General features: G+C 34.8%; 1 protein-coding gene across 2 annotated transcripts in view; it reads left to right on the forward strand.

The window, feature by feature from the left end:
- Mppe (Metallophosphoesterase) overlaps positions 1-11,227 on the forward strand; it is a 65,454-nt gene extending 54,227 nt beyond the window's left edge. For both annotated transcript variants that reach the window (XM_067285361.1, XM_067285362.1), the window contains 2 exons: positions 2,696-2,876; positions 10,964-11,227. In XM_067285361.1, the coding sequence (XP_067141462.1) occupies positions 2,696-2,876; positions 10,964-11,142 (360 nt within the window). In that variant the 3' untranslated portion in view covers positions 11,143-11,227. The remainder of the gene's footprint in view (positions 1-2,695; positions 2,877-10,963) is intronic.
- Positions 11,228-20,971: the final 9,744 nt, after the last annotated feature.

The raw sequence follows: 20,971 nt of genomic DNA on the forward strand, positions 1-20,971 counted from the left end.
TTCATTATTTTGTCAAACATTATATTATGATTTCAGTTTGTTCCATTACCGATAAAATTGGTCCCCACTATTTATGAAGCTATAACTCTAGCACATGTACAGGATGTCATAAGAAGACTCTATCTCAGATTAGAACAATTATGCCTAACATCCCAAATCTTCATTGGCACATACATCACTCAACAGATTTTATTGGTAGAACTGTAAAGTACTATTTTTTTAGTAGCTTAGGAAATCGACTATAATTACGGTCGGTAAAACTTCCGTTAACCTAACGGGTACTTTACGCGGATTCGAGATTAGTTTGCCAGGCCTGGGCTTTTAAGCGTGCACCGAAAAATTAGTAGTAATAACGATAAATACCAAGTCAAATCAAAAGTTCAAATATATTTAATTAATAACTAGAACGTACTACGTACAAATGTCAATACTTCAAACAAAATTTATTAACGAAATTCAACAAGTCAACCCGACAATAAACTCAGCTATTTAGCTTAACTTAATATTAATTCCCCTTTGAAATTCGACAAATCAAATACTTAGCAACTATGAACAAAATCTCTTACTAATTAAACGTCTATCCGTCACCTCACTATACGAAGAAACTATTTCCTCAATCCTTTCGATATCGTCAAATCGTCAATCGAACTCCTCTTTAACACCTTGGATCGTCCAATTATCAATCTGGACTTCTATCAGAAAATACTTCGCTTTCGAATCTACCTCGCTCTCACAGTCGCCTCGATTTGGAATTCACCTCGGTTTGGAAATCACCTCTCCTTCGGTTAATGTACGGGTTTTATACTGTGAGGTGACGTCACACTTGAGCTGGGTTACTCCTCTTATTTACATACTTAGTTGCTAACATTAACTTTCTGTTCTGGCAGCTTTAAGTTTCCGACAAAGCTTATAAACCGTTTACAAAATATTTATCATAATTTTCTGGGATGTTTAAGACGGTTTATTAAGTATTTCTCTACTAGTGATTGTGGGGACTCCCCCCTCCATTTTTTTTTTCTGCGGACTGTTACTTCCGCCGGGCAGCGCAAGTGCGCAAGATTTTTCCTACGGCGCTTATTTCTCCGTGAGTTGTTTTATCTTCATTTTTCATTACTAACAAGAGAGTGGTGGGGAACCTTCGTCCTAAATAAACATAAACCCCAAACAAAAGATAATAAAACGGAAATAATAATAAAATAAAAATAACGTTCGGACTCAGTTCCTTACAGAACCTTAGGGTTCTGTGGAACACAAGTTGGGAATTCCTGGTCTAGATATATAAAACATGTATGCACATCAATCTGTGGTATCTGAACTACCACAGATTAATGTTTATGATACTGTGATTTGCATATTTTGCCAATGCAATTCATAGTATCATTAAATAATTTTTGCCAAGTAAATTATTAATTTTTTTATGTTTTCCTAACTTCTTGTCTCCTTGCAACTTATTATATTAAGCTGCTTAATGTAATATCTCTTCTGTTTGGATGGCAGAAGTCATAACTAAATTTATAAAATTATTTTTTGCATAATCTGGAGAATAAAACATAATTTGAAAGAAATATACAGTAAGTAGATTATCAAATAGTTATAATTTAACTTAGTATAATTTAAATGTCAGATTATAAAAATTAGGAATACTCAAATATAGAAAAGATGTCATTAATCAGAAAAAAATTTACACTTTCAAACACTTTCAATGAATTCAAAGAGAGAAAGATATTAAACTGTATTTTCCATAAAAAATTAATATTCATTCATATATATATATATATATATATATATATATATATTTTTACCCAATCTTCTTACAGACTAAAGAAGTTTTGTTTGGTGCTAATAAAAACTATCAGAATTAACAACTAGTATTAATTACATTTGGCTAGTATGGCCATAGTGCAGAAAGCACTTGTAGAAAAACTGGAAACAAATATTCCAAATCACACTACACCTTACATACTTTTCAAGCACTAGTTTAATCAAAACAAACAATTTCAACCTCATTCAGAGGTTTGCCTAAGGTTAAAAATATATTAAAATTCAAATTAAAGAAAAGAATAGAGTTCTAATGGTATAACTATAACTGCTATTTTTAAATTTACAAAATTCGAAAAAAAAAAAACAATTTATATATTTTTAAAATGAAAACATTAAAATAAATTAAAATAAAATAATTACACATTACTAACGAAAGATTTTAAGTCAAGCCTATGCTGTTATCTTGCCTCGTTATCAACTAGAGACTGAAATGCTTTGGATAATGTTTCTTTCTCCTTTAAATTAATGCATTTTAGATGCTTGGAATATTTCAAAAGCTTCCACTGATCATAACTTGTTAATGTCAAACACCTTTTTTAATAATTTAGCCTGATCCCAATATCCTGACACCCCATTTTTTAACCCGAGGCAGAACTCTGAATGGAGTCGAAAATATTTGTTGCGATTACACTAGAACTGGAAAAGTAAGGTATAGTGTGATTGGTACATTTGTTTTCAGTTTGTTTTAGTATTAATAAAGATGGAAAAGACATTACAATGGCACTGAAAATACTTTCATTCTTAAAAAGAAAACCATATAGCAAATTATCATACAATTTCTTATTAGCATTGATATGTTAAACATATATAAACAACATTTGAAATTTTCATTATATTTATCAAAAATATTAACATTGAACTTTTTTAATTTTAGTCTATGCATATCGTGTCAGATAGATATACGCAGGCGAGTGTGTCTACAATTCCAACATTCAACGAACGAGGTACTTTAGAAAGAATTAATTTAACTAACGACTGCACGCACGAAATACTAGTTCCAACCTGTTCGTACCGTATGGGTACAGAAAAAATGGGATACGGAATGGCCATTTTATGTAAATATATTTTAATTTTTTAAAGGATTAATAATTATCGTTACAAAAGTTCCAACGATTCTTTTAATTGCGACTGTCTGTTTTATTTGAAATAAAGTTTGTTAGGCAAAATGGCTTGATTGCAATTATGCACTTCTGCTGACTCACAGTTAAAAGAAAGTCCAGATTTAAAAATCTATAAAATTCTTAAAGATGTCACAAAGGAAATAAATAGTTTGCACCTAAGAAAATGGCAGAAATATTTAAAAGTCCATACTCTGTGAGAAAAAGTGCATCAAACGAAATAGGCAAAGAATTTAACGAGGTCAATTCATCAGATTTTGAAGCTTCACGTATTCTGGTGAAAACAAGCTACTTGTGTTGATAAGAATCTACAGTTGTATATTCTGTTGCCAATAGTCTTTTATATTAAAATAAGTTTGGTATTACAAAAATCATTGATAACTGTCAAAAAAATATCCAAAATAGTTAACTACAAAGCACATCTTTATTTTGAGTATAGAATTGATATGATATATAAAGAATAATTTGTTAGTAATGTTTGCTTTTTCAAAGGTTCAATCGGGCAAATTTATCTATTGTTGTTAAAATTAAAGTAAAAAAAAGTAAAATTATTGGTAAAATTTTGGTATATGAAGCAGTCACTCTTGAAATGTTCTGAAAAATGCAAGTATTTTGTCTTAATTTTTTTCTATTTAAAACAGTTCTTTCAAGTTATGAAATAATATTTACATTAATTTTGAATTACAATGGCAAAATAAATGAAAAGATATTCCTTTCTCTTTATACAAAGCCTTTATACTACAGTTTGCATATCTAAAAACACAGCATGAATTTAGCATCCTTCTAAGCTGTACAATAAGTCAAAAAATATACAAATTATTGGTCAGTTTTACCAATCTTTTTTATCAACGTCGATTAAAATGACAGTTATAAAATTACAACATTAATAATCTCAGTTCTTTTGGCTTATAAATACAACCTTTTTTTTCTAGTTATTTTTCCATGCCAAAATGCATTTTGGACCTTTACCAATCTTTATTAAAATTTAACAGATGTATTAAACCTGTTTAACAGCTAAAAAGATAGGATCAGTGGGAAAAGGCAATGCAATACATGAATGATCTCTCAATGATATGCCTTCTGGAATTCTCTATGAGAAACTGGCTCATATTTAGGTACTAGACATGCAAAGAAAACCTAGAAAAATCCACTTGGCCTGACTGTTGGTTGAGTGCCAACCCACAACAGACCACCAGTGTTCGGCAGTTTTGTCCACTTGGCCACCATTGTGCCTAACAGCCAAAAGTGTTTTGTCAAACCTCATTAGTGCTACTGAAGCTTTAAAGTTTTATTTTAAGTCTGACTTTGGAACATTGAAGTTTCTAATGACTCATTAAGTTAAAATAAGATGATGGATTATGGAGAGTTTAAATGCAAAGCTATTATATATCAGGTGTGTTGAGAATGTAGAATTGTAAAAAAATTATTTACTGTTCAGATAGAGCAATTTTTAGTTTTTGGATGGTGATCATTTCATTATTCTTTTAAACAACACATGCATTTGAGTTAAGATCAAGTACAAGTTTTTCTCATTTTGTTTTTTTCTTGTTTAATTGTAATACCATCAGTTTCATATATTTTCAACTATGCTTTTTTATTTTTGAATCAATTCAATAAAAATACTTTTTCTACATTTGTATGATTTGAAGTTATTCACTCCAATTTTGATTTAGTTATGATTGTACAGTACATGTTAGAGTAATTAAAAAAGAATTTAACATCAAACAACTACGAGGAAATTTTTATGAAACCAGTTGTGTTTTCTGACACAACAGTGAACTGTTAAGAAACTGCTCATTAAATTAAAGAATGTTGGTGAAATGGAACGTCGTAATAAAATGCTAATTTAAACGAGTTGATAGTAAATAGTGCATTGAGTGATATTTTAACTAAAGTTGATGAAACCAGTTGTACAATTGCAATACAAACAGTAAACTTGTTTTTCATACATGACAACACATGAACTGATCTCATTAGTTTGGAAAGGTATGAAAAGCCAAGGATCCTTTTCCACATGCTTGGTAAGATGGACCCTGTCACTTCTTAATTAAGATGGTTTCACATAGCTTGCAACAGGAATTTGCCCAAGAAAAATACATGATGAGATTTTCAAGAGAAAAACAGAGGTAAAATATAAGTTTACTATCACAGTATTCAGTATTATAATGACAAAACAGGTTACTGATATGGCAATCTGTGCAATAACTATTTCATTATTGCTAACAATTTAAACATAACTGATGTTACATGCAAGTAAAAGAAAAGATGGTGAGTTTGTCCTGCTTAGTGAAACTTTTCATTCAAAAAAAGGGAACATTTTGCTATTCATTGTTTTCATTTGATGAAAGGTGCATAAAACAATTCTGTTTATTTCTAAAATAGCTTATTGTCCTTAATCCTTTTTCCCCCCTACCTGGCCATTTCCACTAATCAGGACTTATTATGTTTGTAGTATGGAAGAAAAACTTCTAGGTTGTTTCTGTTTTCCTTTCATTACTTCCAAATGTATTTTGAACATTGTATCCACTGAGTAGGAACAAATAAAGGTAAAATTTGGTACAATATTTACAAATTAAAATATATAAACTATAAAACAACTTCCCACACAATCCCTGGGAAGGATAAATCAACACACTAAAAACCTTTTTTATATCGTACCGGGATATAAAAAAGGTTTTTAGTGTGTTAATATATAAAATATATATTAATGATATGTTAATACAGTAATCATATAAACTTTTGCTATTTATATATTATTATACAGGCAGTAATACCACACAAATTGATTTTCCATTGTTTTTGACTAAAGCTAAATTAATATGTAAATTTAACTTATTCACAAATAATTATAATCAATTATCGTATTTGGTGATATAGAAAAAAAATTTCTTACATTTTATTGTTTTTGTCACAATATTCTTATGTTTAATTTGAAAATTAAACATGTTTCACCAAGACAAGGAATTTAAATGAATAGAGATGATACAGAAATATAAATGGTATTTGATAACTATGATAGAACTCCAAAAATATCTAAGAATAAAAAAACACAAGAACCCTGTAAAATATAGGACTAGTCGATATTAAAAATTATGTATTTTATGGTTTAGAAAAATTTCTAAAAGATAAATTACTATATTAAAAATTCTGAGTATAGCATTAATAACACTGATCAATTTTTTCAAGATTTAAAAAAATATTTGAATTAATCAAAATCAATAAATGCTTTGTTAGATATAAAAAATACGTACCCAAGTGTTACAAAGAAAATGATAGAATCCCCATAGAATTAAAATGTCCAAAGGGGATTATAGTTATATTGTTATTTGTGTTAAATAATAATTATTTCCAATATAAAACAGTTTACAGGTATACCTCGACTTATGTCCCTCTCGAGTTACGTCGTTCCCAATTTTACGTCATTTGTCAAAAAAGTATGTGGAAAAATAAAAATCAAGTTTAAGTCATTTTATTCGACTTTAAATCCGTCCGCCACAAACATTGAAGTTGTAATATCACTAGAAAAGCGTTGAAAGCACATAAAATCATATTAAAATATGTACATTTACAGTAAATGTTAATATAATCATCATAAATCCTAGGGAACAAACCATGAAAACATCCGTGTTTCTGTGTTGTCGTCTTATTTAGCGGTCTTTAAGTGCTCGTTATTGGCGTTTAGTTACGACGTAAGTCAAAACTACGACTTACGTCGCCTCTCCTGGAACCAATTACCGACGTAAGTCGAGGTATACCTGTATTATAAAAAAGTCAATGGAATCTCTATGGGTTCGTGCATAGGTCCAAAACTGGCAGAGTTAGTCATGATGTCCAAAGACAAAAAAAGATGTCAAAACCCTACTGGACTTATATATTTTTTTAAATATGTAGATGACTGTTATTATATGATAAGTTAACAAATAAAGCAGCAATATATTAAATTCAGTAAATGCTATTGATAATGAAGTAAAGTTTGAATTAAAAGAAGAAAAATTTCGAGGCAAACAGGCAAAAAAAAATTAATTTTTGAAAAATTTAGGGGTTCCAAACATAATAAATTATTTACCTGAAGTACCAGTAAATTTATTAGGAAACATTTTCAATATGTACTGTACGGTACATAGAAAAAAAAATTTGTAAGAGAACAAAGAGAACCACATATTAAAAATTGTAGATGTTAATTGAACAGGAATAAAAGGAAATTGTAGCTATTATAAATAATTTTCTTTTAAATAATATCCCACAGAGTCTATTAATCCAGTTTTTAAATTTATAGAAATAAAAATAATAAATCAAAGACTTGTTAAACTTGCTTATAAAAAAAATATATTCAAAAGAATAATAATATTGCCGAAGAACGGTATTGGTTTAATAGCCGAATGAACAAATCAAATAGGAAAGATGATACAGCTCCAAAAATAAATTAAAGAATTAAATAAAATTATGGGGACTGCAAGTGTAGTTTATGCATTTAGCTATAGTTGTAATCAACCTCCTAACATTTATATATGTGAAACTAAAAGAAAATTAAAAATCAGAAATCAATGAACATATTAAATCTATCCAAAAAATTGTGCGCACTCTGCAGTGGCAAGAGAAGGTTGCAAAATTAAATTGAGTACAGTTAAAATCCTTAAAAAACAATTTATTTAAATGTCAATTATTCAAACAAGTTAAAATAGTAAGTAATCTTATTAATAATGTTATAAATGATAATCGTGGAAAAATCGCACGTGAATTGTCGAAAAGCTTCGTATATTTAGGGGGAACCACAACCGGTGTTACGTAGAATCGACATTTATAAGACCGAAGGTCGAATGTGTCATCTTATTTCTATTGAAAAATAGAATAATTTTGTAAAGGACAACCTAATTGTTAATTTTTAAAAATGTAAACAGGATTATCTTTCGAAGAGTAGTAGTTTCATGATTAATAAGCTTTTTAAATTTTTAATTTAATGTACTCTTAATGTATCATTTTCTTAACCTTGTTTGCTTTTAGTTAAAATACCTGCAAGAAATATATAAATTAAACTCCTTGTTTTGATGAAATATGTTTAATTTGAAAATTAAACACAAGAATATTGTGACAAAAAGAATAAAAAGAAAAATTTCTGTAAATAAGTTAAATTTACATATTAATTTAGCTTTAGTCAAAAAAGTGGAAAATCAATTTGTGTGGTATTACTGCTCATATAATAATATGTAAGTAGCAAAAGTTTATATGATTACTGTATTAACATATCATTAAAATATATTTTATGTATTTTAGCTTGTAATAAATATTGTACCAAATTTTACCTTTATTTGTTCCTATTCAGTGGATACAATGTTCAAAATGCATTTGGGCGTAATGAAAGGAAAACAGAAACAACCTAGAAGTTTTTCTTCCATACTACAAACGTAACAAGTCCCAATTAATGCAAGTAGGAAAAATAAAATTCTGTTTATATTTTAATAAGAGAAATAATAAATTTACAATTCCATTTCATGATTTCTCTTACTTCATCCATAATTTTCACTGCAGTGTACTGTGTTTATATTCTGAAAGATTTTTACAAAGAGGATGCAGTTAGAATATTTTGGTTGATTTATCCTCGTCTTTAGTTGGTTTCTTATTTAATAACGGCTGTGATTCTGTGACAATTTGAATGACTAACGATCGAGCGGATAATCGAGATTAATTTTTATTTCTTGATGAGGCTATACTGTTGTTGTTTATCACCATAATTACATTCAATTAGTTTTGATATAAGCAAGAATGAGGGAGCTGGACAAATTCTGATCTCTTTGTCAATGTCAACAAAAGTTGACATGTTTTTGATGCAAGTGTGACAAATTAAAAATGATTATCATGATTTTTGTAAATTGCTGTTCTATGTAAAATTATCTTAAGTCAGGAGCATACTGTTTATTCCAGCTAATGTTTCCTTGATTGTGCAAGAATCAGTGGGCCCACCAGTGGTCAAGCAGTTTTGTTCCCTGAACACTGGGAGTTCGGTCAAGGGTTTGCGCCTGGCCGGGAGGGCTGGCCGCATGGAGTTTTCCAGATTTCTTCACGTCTGTAGCATCTGAATAGGGGCCAGTTACCCTTGAAAAGACCTCCTGGAAGGCATCCCTCCTAGGCAGATCACCCAAGTGTTGCATTGCCATAATTTAACAAAACAAAGCAAGAATCGGTGTCAACTTTCATACAATTTCTGGCATAATTTCTGTCAAGTGGGGAACCGACATTACTGATCAGAAGGATGATTTTTTTTCCCCTCCTAACATTCCACTGCTGATTATTACTTGTAAAATGATCGGTGGATATTTTTGTAACGATATAACAAAAGATATCAATTTTTATTGGGTTAGTGAGTAACATGCATAAGATACAATACTGTTCAAAAGTATAAAATAGGCTCAATGTTTTCGAAAGTATTGCAGTTCCTAATTAAAATAATGGACCTCTATAAACAGGACTTTTTGGACCAAATTTGATATATTGAATGTACAGTAAACAGGATTTTAGATTCCTCTGTCCATGTATTAGATAATAGCAAAAAGTATCAAGAATAATGGAAAAACAACTTTTATTTTTACAATTACAGTATGAATTATTTATTTCAAACAAAAATAGTGTAATAAAAGTACAAGCAATAAATGAGATTTTGGTTCTGTATAGGTTTTACTCTGACTTTGAGGATAGCTTGACTTTGGCACAGACTCGATTAAGGAGAGATAACATCGATGCCATTTCATGGGATCAAATACCGATAAGGACTTCCTTTAATTCCTATTTTGATCTAGGATACCTTTAAAAAAAATATGATGGTTTATTTTTTGGCTGTATGACAAGGTGTCGAGTTGCTGGAACAATCATTCCCAATTCTTGGTGTTCTTTTGCAGTCATCACTACCCGATCTTCATACCGAGCCGCATTTATCACATATCTGACTAAATACTGTTGTCTACAACCTTTAAATGAGATATAGCTTGTTATCATGATAGATTCAAGATGCTTAGCAGTTGCATTGATGCACACTGCTCAGAAAGTTTCCTTATAAGTCCTGACAAAAGAAGGTCTGTTGTATAATTCATCAGAGAATATTACTTTAGTACCATTTGTGTAAAATCTAGTCACTGTGCTTCTTTGCCCATTCATAATGTTCTTTTTAATTTTTTCAGTTAATAATTTTTTCCTGTGTGGACTCTTAATCCCCAGTGTGCAGAGTATATGCAGAACAGTGATGGCACTTTGATAAACACCTGTTAAAACTCTTCGTTTTTCATTTTGTCTGAGGTTGAAAACCTGGTTTTTATGACATTCTTTTTTGAATAGATTTTTTATAACACCCTTGGTCTTTCACTGTGGGGTTTTTTTTAATCATATTGCTTTTCCTTTGCCGAGATTATTCGTACATCCAATAATTCTGGAAATTATGGTAGCCAAATAACCTTTCCAATGTAAGCTAATATCATGACAGTTCTTTTCATTCACAGTGTTAGTTCACATATTTTTTGGCATTTTTCAACAAGCTTGAGAATAAACAATGATTCATTATCAAGTGCAAGACTTTTATAGGTTAGTGCAAATAATACGATCTGATGGAATTGGCAATTGTACCAATGCAACCGGGCCGATGTCGGTGCAAATGAATGTTACGACAGTAGCTTAACAATGTTATTGAATGGGAGTAACAAAGATTAAAATACTGCTTTCTTTACAAAATTATTGAACTTACATAAAACTATTGGGTTATCCATACTTTTGAACAGTGCTGTATACGTACGTATCGAGCGTGCTGACAAACATCCATTTTATTCCGATAGGGTCGTTAACTTCTGGGATGGCACCAATTTGAAGGACATTGTTCGGACTAATTGTTTTATCAAAGTTTTCCCTGTGGCCTTCTTTGTTGCAGGTGCCATCGGCATCCGAATCTAATGCCGACAAGCGAGGCAGAAGTTAACGGCTCAATCTTTTCATAAGTAGATATATGGGTAGAAGACAGTGCCAACGATCCGATATTTTTCTCACAGATCCAAACGGAGCATTATATTATTCAGTGCTGTGGTTGCCGTCTCGACTCAAGCAGCTGTACTTTTACTTGGGATTGGGCCTGACCTGCCTGCTGCTGCTCCTGCCTCTGGCAATATGGAAACCCATCGACAGATGGACCGAAAGAATCTCCTCTCTCTTCTCTCCGCGACAACGATGACCACCCGGAAGAAACTGCCACACCCATCGTTCCGCCTCCGATATTTTATTTACCAAAAAAATAAATTTAATTTTATAAAATTTGACTTATTTCCTTTATTTCCTTTTCAGCCGTGGCAGCCCGGTCGACTCAGGCAGCCACGCCTGATATTAATACTAAAGCAAAAATGTGCATTTCTACATTTAAACTGCTATAATCTGATAGTCACCATTGCCAGTTCTAAAAGAAAATTATTTTTGATATGCAATAATAATAATATATTGCCATTTCTAGCAATTAACCAGCCAATTTAAGAAATTTTTTGCCATATAAAATTGCTAACGAAGGAAATTCCTCATTTTGTGATAATTATGACGACACGGTAAAATGGAAACATCAATAAAGTGGGACATCAGTTACGCATTGATGACAAAGATAAATAATTATTAATTTAATAATGACGTAATGGGACGTCATTCGGTGGAAACAAACACCAGAGACCAAAGATACCGTTCTGGTCTTAACGTTTTCCATTTAAATTTTCTTAGCTATGCATAATTTGGGGGAGGAATCTAAAACGTTCATCCTGTAAAGACGTTCCTATTTTATATCACAGTAGAATCTCGATTAACCTAGGGTAAACGAAGGCAGTTTTTGTCTTAACTCTAAAGAAGTTCTTAAAGAAAGTTTAAAACAACATACTGTATATTACAAAATTATTTCTTTTGCTATGTTTTATCATTTGAACAACAATTTGACAAACCATTCATATTAAAATGTAACTACCAATCACATATAGGCCATACCAGTCCCGTAACTAGGCAGGTGCATCCGCACTGGGCCCACTCGAAAGGGGGGCCCAAAATGCCGTTCAAAAGAAATTACATTTTTAAATTTTTCCGCATTTCTACAGCGCGGTCTGGCGATCAGATTTTGCCTTACACCCTAGATGTCTGCTCACCAATACGAACATTCGAATGAATGGCAGAACCGACTGATCGACGTGCCTATGTTAACTTGGCTAACTTAGGTTACAGTGTGAATACAGCAACGTAATCACCATACGGGACTATGCGATAGATTTTCTCAATATGATGCAAGTCTTCGAAATGACGCCCCTTAAATGCTGCTTATGCCACACCCCCTTAAGGCGCCACCCGATGCATCCACCTCTCTGTATCATGGCACGGCCTGACGTCACCATACTTGTGTTTTTCCGTATATGTGTTTGTGAAAACAAGTAAGAATGCAAATAATAGGATTATTTGGCTGCAATATTTCGAGGATTTGTATTTATTTTATTATTTTCCCAAACCTAATTAATTAAGGGGCCTAAATGCAAGTTCTTGCACAGGGCACAGGAATGTCTAGTTACGGTACTGGGCCATACATACTGCATGTTTATTCCTAAAACTATTGTTCGTATTAGCCATATAATAAACGTCGTAAAAAAGTTAATGTTCTTACGATTAGTCACTAAGATATAAGCGGGGAGCCCTTACTGCCCACAGAGGCCCACTCGTTCCCAATATAATTTAATCATAAGCGTTTCAACGAATCGCAATATCTTCGTTCGTCTTATTTCGAGTGAGGATTCCGTAATGCAGGCCAAACTAAGTTCGGATCCTTTCGGAAATGCACCTGCACACACTAACCAGAAAAGCAGATCTTATTCAAATTACATTTTACAAACTTCTGGGTTTTCTGTAACGAAATCGAACGTAGAATGACGTTCAAATTCCAAAGCAAAAATCCTTTTCAGATAATTTTGAACTCCCACAGAAAAGCGTTCCAATTATTCCAGTGTTTTCCAATCTGTGGGGTGCGAGACTATTGCAAGGGCACGTGCAGCTTTTACCAAATTATCATTTTTTAATACAAACAAACAAAAAAAAAGTCAAACCGATGTCGAAAAAATGAATCGGCAAAACGGTTGTGTCTAATTCACAACCCTGGTCGGAACGACTCAAGTAGGAATGCTAAAAATCCATCCACACTATTGCCAAAACGTCTGGACCAGGCGAACAATATACTTTATTTAATAAGGTAAGTTTTGTAGGTCATTAAAAAAATTATAAAGGACAGTAGTTATGAAATTAGATTAGATAGAAAATTGAGGGGGCGCAGCAATTTTTTCTGAAAAAAGAGGGGACGAAGGTACAGAAAGTTTGGAAACCACCGAATTACACGATTAGGTGCTCGTTCTCAATATTCGTGACGATTCGACCAACTCGCACTTGCTTCGCTTTCCTGGTTTCGCTCCCACTTTGCCCCGACTCACGCCAGGTGAGTGACCCAACCCGCTCATTTTCTGGCTTCACCCCACCCCATCGTTCGGCTAACGCCTACTCCACTCAGAGGTGGATAGTTCCGGTGGGAATTACTAACGCGTTTTTCATTACGGTTTATTACGAAACGGTGAATTTTTTTGTCGATTTGAACTCGAACTAATAAAAATGTTCCACGGGTTTTCAGGAATAATCAAATTAGTTTAGAGTATTTGGATTTACAAAGATATTTAAAAAATAGGTAGAAGTTTACTTAGGTAGTCCCTATGGCGGAACTTCCGGAATCTCGACAACACGCGTGCTTTTGAAGTAATCTAGGTGTCCCTGTCTTTAGTTTACGAGATTTCTAACGTCATTTCAGTACTAGAATAAATTCCTTGACATTTTATAACTGTTAAGAGTAATTTAATTATTAAGATTCAAAAATGTATTGTGTGAATTATTTTTGTTCGAAGTTTATAATTCAGAGTTTGTCGTTTATTGTAATGACGCAGCTTGGAAAACATCAACAATTTATTGACAAAAGTGTACTTGGAGGAATTTTTCATTTTTCAGTATCGGAATGTCTGCCATAAAGTTTGGTACGCAACCTGCAGATGCAGATTGTTCGAAATGTGTGGTCGTGGTAAATTAAATTATCGAAATTCTGTTTCTTTTCGATGTCATAAACGCAAGACGAACAGTTCGTCGTTTAAAGTAATTTTTCAACGTAGATTTGGGAAAATTTCTTGAACTACTTTTTCGTTTACTTGGCATCTAATTTGCATAGAATGTACAGTACGTCGAGTTTGGCTGTGGTCGTGAGTAGTCGAACAGCTGTCGACTGGGCGAATTTCATACGATACTTTATGATTGTTTCGTAGTCTAATTTTTCCGCAACGAAAATTGGATGGACCTGGGAAGGTTGTCGAAATCGACGGAATTGTTGTGAGCAAAATGAAAAAACTAGGAGAACGGTTCGACCTGCTTGTTCGGCGTACGAGTAAGTTTTATCCAGGAGCGGGACGTGTTTTAGTTTGGAAAGAGCCAGATATAGTACAGTACCTCCAGTCCCGAAAGTAAGTGCCAAATAAATCCGAAAATCGTAAGAGGAAGAACGTAGACGTGTGTGTTAAGAATGCGGAAAAATTTTCTACCATGGAAAAGGATAGAATCGTCCGAATAAATCGGAGAAAAGGAATTAGAAATACGTCAACGGTAAGTGAAAAATTTTTTTCCTTTAAATGCCGGTGTTGTAAGTAGATGAGCCGGTCGCCATCCACAAACAAGGTGGCGGCCGGAAGTGTCGCCTTGGGACTACCTAAGTAAAACTTTTACCAAAAAATGTATATTTTATTAGCGTTCGTAATGGTTTGTGAGTTAATAAGGGGGGTGAAATCAGGGGAGAGATACAGTCCATGTTTCGTGATATATATTTTCCTCGGAGTTCCAGAGAATAAGTGTGAAAAATTTGGTGAGGATCGAAAAAAATGTTTAAAAGATAAAGTAAAGGGGTGTCCAGGTTTTGTGATAGTCTATATTTTCCTCAGATTCCGAGTTAAACAAGAATAATTTGGAGCAGATCAACCAAAAAACAATAGAGAGATATTTTGTGACCGCAGGGTCGGCACCTCTGATGACCACCACGTCAGGACCGACACCACTGTGCAGCAATGGACACAGAAATCGCTATGACTGTTTAGATCTTTTTTTTGCGAGCGGTTGTGTGTGGGAGTGCTCGGACTCAGGATGGAGAATGTTGACAGAGAGCAGGAGGAAGAAGTGCACTCAATTACGAATTTAACATAAAACAATACCCGTTTATTTACATTGCAATTTACTGTACATTTCTGGGGTGTACTATAGATTACCACCTATGGAATTTTAGGACTTTGAATATGTATTTGAACTCAGGGGACTGAGACGAGTTCAACGGTATCCTATTTTTGGACCGGAGACGAAAAATAAAAAAGTTATCATACTTTTTAAGTTACGATACTTTTTTAATGCTCTCGTGCAGACGGCACCGTAGTTGCTAGTACTGCCATCTTACGGTAAAGTCTGCAAACCACGACGTCGGACTACGGTCATCTCCAGTAGGGTTAAACACGCGATACGAGAGCGGAGAGAGCGACACGACTTCCGATCATCGCGCGATCGCCATTTCGGTTAATGTTACTTATGGCAGCGAACGTGGCAGCCGTTCCCACTGTTCGTGCTCCCGACTGACCTCCCGGAGGGGAGCCGCCGGCAGGCCGCCATGCGCTAAACGTCACTAGTTATTCATTCACGGTAGTTCTTGAACAAAGTAAAAAAAGGGGGGGGAAACGTCTACTAAAGGCAATTTTAACGGCAAGCGACGCGACTCCCGATCGCGATAGCGAGGCCGACTTAGCAGAGAGAGCGACGCGACTCCCTATCATCGCGCGATCGCTGGAAAAAAAGTATGATAACTTTATTCTTTTTCGTCTCCGGTCCAAAAGTAGGGTATCGTTGAACTCGTCTCGGTCTCCTGAGTTCAGATATATACCCAAAGACCCGAAATTCCATAGGTGGTAATCTATAGTATCCCTCATTTCTGTACATAAGTTATATAAGGATGCTAATTTTATAGGGATCTCTAGAAAGTAGCTATTATCATTAATATCACGGGTCCCTGACCGCAAGAGTGTATTCACAATAGACCGCGAGTCGCTAAATACCTTAGTTAAATCGATTTTGGTTCCTTTCGGAAACGGAGGATCGGCGAATCGGTGAACTTCTAGTTCGCCAGGTGGTTCATAGAATCGTCGACGAGTCGAAAAAGTAGCGAGTATTTTGATGTTTTGAGACAAGTAGATGGTGGGCGACGGCTTAAGCGGGATCCAAAAAGATCGGGCGGGAACACTAGTTCAAAGATGACGACGACGTGTGACTATCGATGAGATGACGAACGGTGATCGTCATCGCCTCTTCTTTTTATTAGGGGGTCCTTCCAGTTTCTTCTTTTGCCCTTATTAGGAATCGTTATAAATGGTTGAATTTCGAGCATAGGTTCCGGGTGACACGTTAGGGAGTTGTGTTACCTTTGAAAGAAAGTGAATCCGGAGAAAGATGCGATCATATCCTTCCAGTTTTTTATTGTGTTGGAAAAAAATAGAATTTTTTCACATTGTTTAAGCATTATTTTTTATAAAACGAATGTGAAAATGTTTTATAGCCAAATAAAGTTTACTAAATCCGGGCTCTCACAATTTATATCATAAAACGTACGAGGAATTATCAAGTCCAACGGTTCCGCACTGGGGTCAGTTTCAGCAGCGGAACTGGATCTCCCATTCTACCACTCGTTCAAAAATTTCGTGACGAATCGTTGATTCTCGGCGCCGCCGTTTCTATTCCCCCGTGACGGAAAAAGTGTCACAACAATTTTAATCTTATTTTATACAGAGTAGATTTGTAACTTTTAATCCGAAATTACCTCGGCCCAGTGGCGTAGCGTAGTGGGGGCGGCAGGGGCGGCCCGCCCCGGGCGGCACTTTTAGGAGGCGGCAAAATTTCACAATAAATAATAATAATATCTTGTAAAAATTTTTGTAATAAATACAGTAGAGAACCGAAAATCGGAATCAATTGGGGACTGGGGTTGTTCAGATTAGGGATTTGTTCCGATTACGGTCTATGTACGAAAAAATATATTAACCTGTCCGATGTTCAAATTTTTCTCCGTTGCGTGTCGCTTCGCGTTGAATTTTTCTCCTTTGCGTGTCGCTTCGTGTTGAATTTTCGTTGATTTTAAGCCTAACGAAAATTTTTATAATAATAATCGAGGCTATCGTATCGTTAAAAATTATTTCTTCATTTTGTACAAACAAAATAAATATATTGAAGAATATAAAAACATGAAAATTATACTTTAGAAGTAAATCTAGTATCAAAAACGTTCGATTCAGCACGATACAGTCCGACTGAAAATCGTGCCGAATACCGGCGATTCCGATTACCGGGGTGCCGATTTACGACTCTCTACTGTATGATTATTATATTGTAAAACATATATACATGACTTTTTTATTTGTAACCTGTACAATACACAATAATAATGATTGTTCTTGCCGAAAAGTCCTTTAGAATTACTGTATATTTTAGTCTTTTAAATTGAGATACTTAAATAAGGGGGCGGCGAAATTTTCCTCCGCCCCGGGCGGCTGACACCCACGCTACGCCACTGCCTCGGCCATCCGTAATATCCGAATTTTCGGTCATCAGAGGTACAGTGGATGCACACATGCACAACCAGACAAGAGGCAACCCGCTTAGATTTCGGCGCATGCGTACAGTATGACGAACGATACGGACACTGCTCTTACTCACGTGTTTACAACTTTTGTTTTGTACGGCTTGCTTCAATTAGCTAGATTTTGGATTAGAGATGTTTTCTTGGATTGAGAAAGAACGTGTATAAAAAACGCTTATTCCTCGGTAAAGAATACTATTTCGAGTAATATTCGTTTGTTTATTTCTTTTGAATTAAATTATATATGATTATTTGTATAGAATTTGTTAAATTTATTATCTTTTCCTCTTTGTTCTAATGTCAGTTATCTCGGCTGACAGCGTCAAACTTTTCTCCATTAAAGCTCCACGCGATTGTATTTTCCCACGTGACTACCAGACGAACTGTTATTGGCTGATAGAAACGCGTCTTGGCGGCGCACAGTGGGGCCAAATCCCAAAAAGCTGGCCAAAAGTCAAAAGCGTTATAAATTTGGCTGAAATTGTCAGTACTCGGGGGGTTTTCGAGGTCGCTGATTACGAATTCGAAGTCAAAATTTGAAAAAAAACAAAATGGCGGATTTAACACGAACCACTTTTATAGAAAAAGTACAAAATACATCTATATATTGTATAATAGGATAAAACATACAATCGGTTTATTAAAAGTTCATGCATCGTCATCCGAAGAATAATTTGATTCACAATCAGATGATTCAACTTTGAAATCGCTGAAACCCTTCTGTATATTCGTTTTTCGAATTCTTATTTGTTCCTTTTCTTTATCACTACGCGCTTGCCACTTTTTGATTTCAAGCTTTTTTTTTTTTTTTTTTTTAACTCTTTCCGCCCTGTGGGCACTAAGAGGGCCTCTTTTAGTAGGCCCATTATGGGTTCGGCCAGGCCCACAATGGGTGCGACCGGGTGGTGAGGGACGGGGCCCGACATATCCGAACGGACCACCCCCCCGAAAAATTCCTGGGGATTATTCGACCCGTTCGGATTCGATCCCGGGTCCCCCAGAGCGGTAGGCTGCCACCTTTACCGCTCGGCCATCCGGCCGTCTGATTTCAAGCTTATATGTTACATGCAAACAACATTCAAAACACCGTATCCATGCGTACAAAGTTGATAATCTAAACTGTAATTGATCTTCAGAGACTTCCTTTTCTAGAATTGCATCGATATTGTTAAAGTCTTTTGAAGTTGCTTTGCATAAATAGCATCGTTGAGTAGACATATTATGCGTGATAGCCAGTGGCGTAGCGTGGGTGTCAGCCGCCCGGGGCGGAGGAAAATTTCGCCCCCCTCTTAAGTAAAATACGGGGAATCCCTACAGGTCAGTACAGACGGTGTTGTCAGTCGCTACAATGAGCAAGATGTCATTATTATACATTCATTTAAAGAAAGGGGGTCCCCAGTTTCGTCACAGAATAAGGAATGAAAAATTCCGTGCTCATTTCAATCGGTATCGTAGGTGCAATAAAAATATGAAATGAAATGGTTCAAATTTTTACAAGATATTATTATTATTTATTGTGAAAAAATGTCGCTCCCTAAAAGTGCCGCCCTCACTATGCTACGCCACTGGTGATAGCGTAACAAACTTTACCGTCTATCATGGTGAAAGCAAATCGGAAAGAAACTCTTATTTCTTTTCTATCTATGATTTTTTCGAAAGGGACAAGATTGTTCTCTTGCTGTTTAATGTACTCCATTTCATCGCGAGTGGCTTCAGGACTCTCGTGAGAAAATTGGATCCTAATTTGTCTACAAAAACGAGATGACGGCCTTGGATTTCTCCATGCAACAAGTCTAGCGTTTGTTTTTTGGTCGTCTGACCGCAGACAAATTCAAGAAAAAGAGCAAAACATTCCGCCTCGTTAATGTACAAAATTCAGAAAGCTATGTTATACATTGCAATGACTCGCACCAATGACACAATTGCAGCTAGTTGCGGCTAGTTTTAATTTTTTTTCATTCAATAATAGTTCCATTCACAACATGCGATCTGTCCAGTCGCAGAACTATACAGAATTTATGAACTTTTCTCTACGTTTTTAAAATTTTCCGTTGTAATCTTCCGTTCATTTTCGTACAAATCATCCGTTTACTGTTATCACATAAACTATTATTATTAATTCTGTGTTACATAATGATATTCTACTTACTTGCAGCTGCCGATTCCATTTTTTAAATTTAAAATCGATTGATTTTAGAGATTTGGCGCCCTCTTGAATATAGCGTAGAAATCTTTGCTTACTGCACGACGCGTCTAGCTCGATTGAGGGTCCACTTTCAACTGAACTACAATAGTAGGTATAAGGGATAGAAGGCGATAAAGTTCGACCTTCGGACTCTTACCCAACCTAACCCACGACTAGAAATTACCGGAACTTAAACTCTTATTTTTCGATTTTTGGCCAGCTTTTTGAGAATCGGCCCCACTGTGCGGCGGTCGCCGCAAAAGATAGTATTCAACTTTTGCGGTACGAAATCGACTTCTGCGACGAGAAAAAATGACGTCATTCTGCTGCGCCGCATCCTTTAAGGCAGTGGTTCTCAATCCGTGTTCCGCGAAAAAACAAATATAGAATTAAAAATTGTTGCAAAAGAAAAATCAATACAATGTAAAATAATTTTTGTATGGGGATGTAATTAGCAAACATCAATGTCGTCGTCTACCAGACCGAGTGCGCTTGATTTCAGAAAGGTTTGCCACCCCTTCTTTAAAGCTGATGTATTGTAATTGTTCGGCGGAAAACAATGTGAAAGTTTAGTGCTCCCCGACTTCAAAAAGATTGAGAACCATTGCTTTAAGCTGCCGAAGGCAGAGCGAATGGAAAAAAATCAAAATCCGGAAAAGTGGCAGTGGAATGGATGAATTAATTGTTCGGAATGTTTTCCGAAACCGTTTAAATTTTAAGCAAATTCAATAGAGAAATAAATATGCTTACCCGTGTCAAAAATCGCAGCGTTAAGACGAGTTTTTCCGTCGGCTTTATAGAATTGGTCTGGCCTACGAGTATCTTTTTAATAAAATGGCCAATTTTTCCTAGCAAAATCTCGATATCCGACGCAATCGTGTACGAATGAAATGGAAAAACTGTCGAGAGTCTTCTATTTGCAGTTGTGTAACTGAATTGTCGAAACGACCGAATTCCGGTCTCTTCGAAATTCCCTGTTGGACCCAAATGGACTTTTTTATTTAACAATAATGTTCGTGTTGCATACTTGCCAACCTTTAGAATGGGGAATGGCTGGGACGTTGGTAGAAAACGTCGACAGATAAAAAGCGGAAAAATTCTTTATTGGGCAGCAATTTGACA

This window comes from Centruroides vittatus, unplaced genomic scaffold (genome assembly GCF_030686945.1).
Source record: "Centruroides vittatus isolate TY-2023 unplaced genomic scaffold, ASM3068694v2 scaffold_2520, whole genome shotgun sequence".
NCBI lineage: Eukaryota > Metazoa > Arthropoda > Arachnida > Scorpiones > Buthidae > Centruroides > Centruroides vittatus.